Source organism: Chinchilla lanigera, unplaced genomic scaffold (genome assembly GCF_000276665.1).
Source record: "Chinchilla lanigera isolate Chin_1 unplaced genomic scaffold, ChiLan1.0 scaffold00048, whole genome shotgun sequence".
Lineage (NCBI taxonomy): Eukaryota > Metazoa > Chordata > Mammalia > Rodentia > Chinchillidae > Chinchilla > Chinchilla lanigera.
Window position 1 is genome coordinate 13725032 of NW_004955449.1, and position 8772 is coordinate 13733803.

Below are 8772 nucleotides of genomic sequence, written 5' to 3' on the forward strand. Positions count from 1 at the left end.
GCAAGAGTGAACTAAACGCATCACCCAGAGAGCATTCCTGTGTTCAGAATTGACTCGCCCCACAGTTCATCTATTAAAACTCTGTTACAAGATAGAAAAGTGACTGAGCAATGAAACAAAATTAATTTTAATTTGAAAGAGACAACTTTCAAGTCTAGTCTGACATAGAGTTAAAATTTCAAAAAACCAACTTCTGATTCTAGACTTCTTAAAGGGTAGTTCTTATAACCACCATCTTCCGTAAGCACATAAGAAGGCTGAGACAGGAAGGTTCACGTGCCCCAGAGTTTAACCTGTGAATGGGCTTTGGCTGTGTCACAGGGAAGACTAGAGTACACTAAGGCAGTGGTTTGGCACCTCTTCAGCCTCTAGACTATGTGTCCTCTGGGGTTTTACTGTTATGCCTCTGAGAAGATGAAATTCGTCCACACTGCGGCTTCATCCTAAGATAAGAGGTTGTCAGCCACAGCCCGCTCTCCCCACTCCCTCACAGTTTTTGTGACTTTAATTCGAAACATGACCAGTCATCTCTTCTGTAAGAAAATACTTTTCTCTCTTTTAAAAGCTAGGTCAGTGGAGAGTCCAGTCGTGTGAAGAGAAACTTAAATACGTATGTAAGAAGAAAGGAGAAAAAGTGAATGATACAAAGTCCGATAAGATGTGTCCTCTGGCTGAGGTGTGTAAAATCCCTTTATAAGTTTTCCTACACAGAATTACATCTTCTTAGTTAGAGGTACTGTAGTTATTGAAATATAAATAATCCAGAATTAGAAAGTAGAAGAAATCACCAGCTCCGTTCATTTACATTAGAGTGGATCAGAAGTCAGGAAATCATAGTGTATTGCCATTCTTACAGATAGCAAAAAACTTACCTATTTGTGAATTTCTGTAAAAAATGTAAATGATTACTATGCTCAATGCTGATACCTTTACCTCTTCCACTGATAATATTTCTGTTCAGGATAACTCAACCAATAGGTATACAATTTATGGTGAGCCAGGCACTCAGGCTAAAGAGAATTATGCTTACTTCTCTCTGGCACAGGCTCATAGTTATGTGGTGGGTATCTATGAAGTGACATCCCATCCTTACAATGTGTGGAACATGCTGACTATCTGCTCAGTTCCCACAGCCTGTAAGATGTCATTAGTGTAACAGAAACTTCCTTGCTGGAAGGAGACAGCATCATGTGTGACAATATTTTTCCTCTGGTTTAGGGCTGGAAGAGACATGGAGAAACCTGTTACAAGATTTACAAGGATGAGGTCCCTTTTGGAACGAACTGCAACCTGACTATCACTAGCAGGTGTGACCATCACTAAATGTGTACTAATAAGCTTTTAACCCTGAGGTGTGTTTTGGTTTGGTTTTGCAGTGCTGGGGATTGAATCCAGCACCTTCACAATGAGCTACATCCCCAGCTTTTTTTAATTTTTGAGACAAGGTCTTGCTAAGTCACTAAATTGTCCAGGCAAGACTTGAATCTTGTGATCCTGCCTCAGCCTCACAGAGTGCTGAGATTTTAGGCATATACCACCATGCCTGGTTTAACTCTGAATCTCCCTAAGAAAAAAGGGCTATTTCATGATTGTGAGACATTTGCCAATTTGATTCTTCTTTTATAGATTTGAACAAGAATACCTGAATGATATGATGAAAAAGTATGATAAATCTCTTCGAAAATACTTCTGGACTGGCCTGAGAGATGTAGATTCCCGTGGAGAATATAGTTGGGCAACAACTGGTGGAATAAAACAAGCTGTAACCTTTTCCAACTGGAATTTTCTTGAGCCGGGTGAGTGTCTGAGCCTTTAAAGTAATACAACAGTAACTAGTGAAATATAACATTCCTCCTACATATATTCTTCACTTGCTTTTGAAATGTGAGGGAATCAATGGTAGTCAGGACTGGAGTCTATGAAACAAGAAGTAGAAGTTCACACTCTGTGTTCCTTATTAAATCCTTGGGAATAAACCAATGAAAGAAGTTAGGTACCAGTTCTCCAAAACCACCTCTGACAACCCAGGGCTGGAATCACTAATGTAAGCTTTTTAATCTTTTTTTTTTAAAGTTTAAAGTTAAAAGAATGAAAACATCTTAACAAACACATGCACTTAGAAAATAACACAAAAACAATGTAAGCAATACAGAATCTCAGACAAGGTGATAGGAAATTAACAATGGTTGTTGTATTACATATTGATATCCTCAATTTGGATATTCAGATAAGCTATAAAAGGAATAAGAATAGGAAAGGAAGAAGTGAAATTATCATTATCACAGATGACATGATACTCTACGTGGAGGACCCCAAAAACTCCACCAGAAGACTCCTTGAATTAATCAACAAATTCAGCAGTGTAACTGGATACAAAGTCAACACTCAAAAATTAATAGCATTCCTATACACAAGCAACAAACATACTGAGAGAGAAACTAAGGAAACTATACCTTTTACAATAACATCCAAAAAATTAAAATATTTAAGAATTAATCTCACAAAAGAAGTAAAAGATCTATAAGCAAAAACTACGGTACTCTGAAAAAAGAGATTGAAGAGGATTTCAGGAAAGGGAAGATATTCCTTGCTCATGGATAGGAAGAATCAACATTGTGAAAATGGCCATACTTCCTTAATCTTTTTTTGTGTTTATTCTTGAACAGAATCTAGAAGCTTCTTGTGAAGTGCTGTGCAATTTCATCTCTCTATTTCTTCACTCTCCAAAATTGAATCTTTTCCCCTGTTATTCTCAGTAAGAACTAAGAAGTCAATATATTGTAGGTAATGTTTATTCTGAAAGTTCATCTTTCTCCAAACAGCATGAAGTGTTAATCACAGTTTGACATATATTTGACACTGAAAGTGCCTCAGAAGCCCTTTGTGATTTTAGCATTGAAAAAATATTTAGAAAGGTTTATCTGATAGAGTTCATCTAGTTATGAGTTAGTAAAATTCAGATCTCCTAATTTCTAAGCCAGTAATTTTTAGAGGACTTTAGCTTTAAATAAGGCAGAAGTTTTACAGAATTTTGCTTTTCTCCTTTCAAATTATTTCTATTTCCTTGGGTTAACCTAATGTGATCATGTAGACCATTTTTTATAACATGGAAATTGGAACCTTAATCTTATAATTGAATCTAATATTTGAAATAATACTGACCAAATTTGCATATATGTTCATCAACATGAATGATATTAATAATAGCAAAATCATCTTTTTTAGTTATGGAACATAGAGGCTACCAATGCTAATTCTGGTTAAATCTCACTTACATTAGAAATATTCTGACAGATAAAACATGAATTCTTTACATCTGTGTTTTCTTAGATCTGTAGTTTAGGTTTACTCAATCATTTTAGAGTAAGTGCTACATTCTCGATGGATGAACCACGTGTTTGGAGAGGTGTTCAGGAAGTAGCGGTCATGAATATTCCCTCAGCTTGGTAGTCAGGAAGGCTGCCCCTGAGCTCTCTTTGCCATTACAATTCCCAGCTTGGTGTATCCTGAGCAAGCCATGGAAAGGGGTACAGAATGGAGGGAAACAGCATCCCTGTCCAGGGTGGCATGGCACCATTTTTCTCATTTCGTTCTTCCTCATCCTGCCCATGTGTAAATGTAAGATGCAAGACCATATGGCTTCTCTGTTTAGTGGGATGGAAATTGTCTGTTACTTTCCAATCTGTGTGTCTCTTTCCTGTATTCTACCCCTTCAGGCAGTATGATATATGGGAATAGGAGTTTTTGACTGACAAATCTGGGTTCGAATCTTAACTCTCATACAGTTATGGGCAAGTCATTTAATCTTCATTTAACAGATCTGACAACACAAGCTACATTTTTATGCTGTTGTAAGCAAATAAAACTATGACTGCCATAGAACAAATAATAAATTAATGTATGTTTCCACATTCTTCTCTCAGCCCTTCCTTTGGACCTGAATCTAGCAGGGTTTTGTTTTAAAGTTTACCAGATTGCCTAAAACCTGCTCAGCATTGTTTAGTTAATCTGTACCACTGTCCTGAACAGCGTAGTGATTTGGGCTTCACTGCCCTTGAAGCAGACTACTCCAAATCCTAAGTCAACTGCTTACTAATAGTGTGAGTTGGACAGGTCACTTAGTCTTCACTGTCCCTCAGTTATGTCAATAGGATACACCCTAGAGACTGCTCGAAGGATAACCTTAATCCCTTTAGAAGATATCTGACATGTAGTAAACACTTCTCCATAATACCCATCACCAGCATTATTATTCTGAACAACATATTTATTTTCTCTTTCCTCAATTGCTTTTCCTATTCTCTCTCTCCACCTTGGTTCAGATAAAGAGAGTAAGTATACACTAAAAAATGTTGAAACTTGATTTTAAAGTTTTAGTTTCTAATGAAATTTTCCAATTCCATCCTAGCATCTCCAGGTGGGTGTGTGGCTATGTCTACTGGAAAGTCTCTTGGCAGGTGGGAAGTGAAGAACTGTAGAAACTTCAGAGCACTTTCAATCTGCAAGAAAATAAGTAGACGCCTGGAACCTGAAGAAGCAGCCCCCACGCCTGATGGCCCCTGTCCTGAAGGCTGGCATACTTTCCCCTCCAGTCATTCTTGTTATAAGGTAAAGTAACATTCTAGTTCCGTCTTTCAGTGGAGTTATCTTTCTGCCATCCTAGTTGGTGTCCTCCTACAAAGTATGCTCCTCCCATAGACCCATATAACCTAACAGGTGCTTGGGAGCAGAGTGCTTGACAGAACATCATGCACTTCTCATGTCAGGCAGCTCAGCCCCACACCCTGCTGTGTCCCACCTGCAAAAGCAGAACCAGAGCCAGAAGTGGCTTCTTCCCAGGTTCTTTCCTTCTGGGAGGCTGGGTGAGCTGCATGGCATGCTGACACCATGCTTATGATTCTCGTGTCCCTCCAGTGCTTATTGCCAAATTAACAGTGTCATTGCTTCTTATTATGCAAAAAAAAAAGGTAATTTGGAGTTAATATCACGTTAATGCCACATACAAACCATTAGACACCACCCCAAATCTCAGGAATAGTGATGTTGAGCCTAGAGTTAGCAGATCTCCAGGGCAGCTAGGGTTTGACTGATCATGTTTGAATAGTCAACTCTGCATCCAGCTGCAGATCTCCTCGGCTGGGCTCCGTGCTATGATTTGGGGTCTGTTTCTGTTCACTCAAAGTCTCGGGCTGAAGGAGCAGTAGGTATGAGGAGCTTGTCTTGTCTTGTTTTTGTTTTGTTTTTTCAGTACTGGGAATTAAACTCAGGACCTCACGCTTGCCAGGCAGGCGCTGTGCCACTGAGCTAAATCCCTGGCCATCTTTTCTTGTTTTGATGAGGTACTGGAGATTGAACCAGGGCCTTCACACTGAGCTATATTCCCAGTCCTTTTTTTTTTTTGAGACAGGGTCTAGCTAAGTTACTAAATTGTCCAGGCTGAGCTCTAACTTGAAATCCTGCTGCCTCAGCCTCCCAGAGTTCTGTCATTATAGGCATGCATTGCCACACTTGCCTGGCAGTGTTTTTCTCATAGTAAATCCTTCTCAGAAGCTGGAAAAGGCAAACCCAACCACATTTCAGGCATCTGCTTGCCTTTACCTCTACTAATGTCCAATTGATTGCATCATCTTTCTCATCAACCATTTAATGGCGTTGTCTTTCTAGTATCCTAGTATGTGTTTCCTCTCTTTCTCCATTGCTTTTTCTTTGTCCAAGCCAAGCCAAGCTCTACATCAAGATACAGAAATGTATAGTCCACCCAGCAAGAGGCCACAGCAATAATATGTAGTTATATTATAGGGAATTAAAGAATTGGAACCAACAATCACCCACTGTTACACCATCTTCTCCTTCTAGTTCTTCCTTTGTTCCTCTTGTTTGAAATAGCTGTAGTTCTTTTTGCCTAAAATTAATCATCCCAAACCAAAGAAACACCCTGAAGTGTCAGGTTTTATTTTGCCTCCTTCTATTAGTGTTACACACTAGTGCAGACTGCTCTTTGATTTTCATCATCCAAAAATAGTTCTATTTTTGTGTGGCTATCCCTATCTTATGTTTAGAATTATATTGTTAGCATAGTTCTTTGAAGATGTCTACTCCCAGAACATTCATATATAAGCTTTATAACCTTGGCTTGAGTTCATTTTATCTTCCAAGGTCTTAGAAATACATGAAAACATGGTGACTTGCTGGAACATATTCCCAGTCTAGCTTCAAAAGGTGTCTTAGTTACTTTTTTCTCATTGCTGAGACAAAGTACCCAATGACCAAATTAAAGAAGGAAAGGTTTATTTAGCTCACAGTTTATGGAAGTTTCAGTCCATAATCATCTGGCTCCAAGGCATGGTGGCATGGCTGAGACGCAACAGTTCATGGCAGTGGAAGACAGCAAAAGCAACCAGATCAAAAAAGGGTGGCAAGCCACTTTTCCTCCCTTATATTGTATGCAGGCTTTCCACCCTAGGGCAGGTGTAGCACTCCTATCATCTCCATGCCCTCCTCTTAGACAGGCTAAAGATGTTTACAAAGTGAGGACCCTGGCCTCCTGCTGAGTTACTTAGTTACACTTCTAAACTTCTCAAGCTGACACAATGAATCAACCCCTACAACATCCTGGAGCCTAAAGAGCCACCCTAGGGCAGGTCCTCTATACTCTAGGATATAGAATGGCTGAGTTAGTTAAACTATTCAACTCACATTGACAGAATGTATCAGTCATAACCAGAGCCCATCCCACAACAGTGGGACACCTGTGCAGGCCTTCAGTGACACTCTGAACAAGACATATCTGTGTCTAAGTATATATGTGTATTTATCTTTGCCATCATTATGCCTATCAAAAATGTTCTAAGGGCTCCCACATTTGACTGTCATTGACTTTAAAAGTGTGCTTTATGGTTATTGCAGAAAACAAATCAACTTTCTGTTTTATTAAGGTATTTCATATAGAAAGAGTTACGAGGAAAAGGAACTGGGAAGAAGCTGAAAGGTTCTGCCACGCACTTGGAGCACATCTCCCTAGCTTCAGTCATATGGATGAAATAAAGGAATTTCTTCACTTATTAAGGGAACAGTTCAGGTAACAGTTCTAGAATGAGACCTTCTAAGGTAAATTTGTTGTCTTCTGGATATTTAAGTTGACAAAAAGACTATTTAGTGTTGTCTAGTCATGCAATATGGAGAACTCTGATATGCAAACGCTATCAGGAGCTCATTTTGTTTTGTTTTGTTTTGTTTTGTTTTGTTTTGTTTTGTTTTGTTTTGTAATGGCAGAAGTGTGGGAGGATGAGATAGAAGGATTTCAAGTTAGAGCTCAGTCTGGGCAATTTAGCAATTTAGCTAGGCCATGCCTCAAAATGACAAATATAAAAAGGGATGGGAGTGTAGCTCAGTGTGAAGGCCCTGGTTCAATCTCCAGAACCTCAACAAAACAAAACAAACTCCTGGTAGCTACTGCTGATAGCTCTTGTTTTGTCTTGTTATGAGAGATTCAAAGATGATGGGACATAGTCCCTGCCATTTGTGCAATAAAGTCCAGCTGCAAGGACAAGAAAAGTATGCCAAAAATCTAGAACACAGGTAAAAGACCTTGAGAATTTGAAGTAAGGAGGAAGTGTTTCTGGCAGATGTAATCATGGAAAAGTCATGAAGGCTGATTCTTGGAAGGTGGGTGGTCTTTTGAAAGGTAAGATAGGAGAAGCAATCACATTAAGCAGAACATAAGTAAAGGTACTGAGAACAGGAGTACAGATATAGTCATGGAGAAATGAATCACACATCTTACCTACAAAATAGGATTTGAATATGAAATTGGAATGTCCTTGCTTGTCAGGAAAAGAGTTTGATCTTAAGAAGCAAACAGTTTAATCCCCAACTAACTTCATTTGTGAATAGATTCATTGATATAAATGACCTATATTCCTATACACATGTATATGCATGCATATAAAAGCTTGCATATATCCATATACATGCAGAGAGGGGAAGGAGACTTGTAGGCAAATGCTGGGCAACTAAGTAGAAAGCAATTATAGCTTCCCTGGTAGAAACTTACATTAGGGAAGGCAATACGAATGCTAAAAGCAGGAGGTGATCAGAAGTACTTGTTAGGGTAGAAGGAGGCTTCCTAGCTCATTTTTCTGGTGTCAACAATATAGGCCAGATAATGGCATCATGAGAGGAAATTTCCTCTAAAGCTTTGGAGACTGTAATGGGTAACAGGGGCTTCAACTCTACAAAATTATTTTTCTCTTTCCTTACTTTTTTGAACTGGAAAGAGCCAATGTTAAAAAGAGAGAAAGACTGATTGATCAGTTGATTCATTGATTGATTGACTGATTCAGGGTATACCAGGATAAATTACTATAAAGAGATCTTGACCTGAAAGTATCGGGCTCAGCATTTTCCCAGTCATTTTGAATTCAACAGACACTTTAAAAGAAATAACAAAATATGAGACAGTTTACCAAAACACAAAACCTGGCCTTTTTCTTTGGGACTTTAAATTTAGAAGATACTTAAAGACTGGCATTTAAAGAGTTTTAAGGTAGAAAATGCTTACATTATATTTATTTTAGTTCCCATTAACTTTATTTGTGAAGACATTAATTGATGTAAACCAACTATATATCCTTCTTAGAAAAAATTTCAAAGACATATTCCAGCTGAGAGATGAATTTTAAAAATGCAGAATATATTAATAAGTAATTTGTTGTAAAAGATTAGAAGCAAGAGTATAAAAGGCCCAAGTTGATAATCCTAATATATATAATT

General features: G+C 38.3%; 1 protein-coding gene across 2 annotated transcripts in view; it reads left to right on the forward strand.

Moving 5' to 3' along the window:
• The window catches only part of LOC102028040 (lymphocyte antigen 75), a gene marked incomplete at its 5' end in the record, with an annotated part of 131097 nt that overhangs the window by 22403 nt on the left and 99922 nt on the right, over positions 1-8772 (forward strand). For both annotated transcript variants that reach the window (XM_013518696.1, XM_013518695.1), the window contains 5 exon segments: positions 566-676; positions 1219-1307; positions 1627-1796; positions 4409-4608; positions 6936-7078. In XM_013518696.1, coding sequence (XP_013374150.1) covers positions 566-676; positions 1219-1307; positions 1627-1796; positions 4409-4608; positions 6936-7078 — 713 coding nt within the window.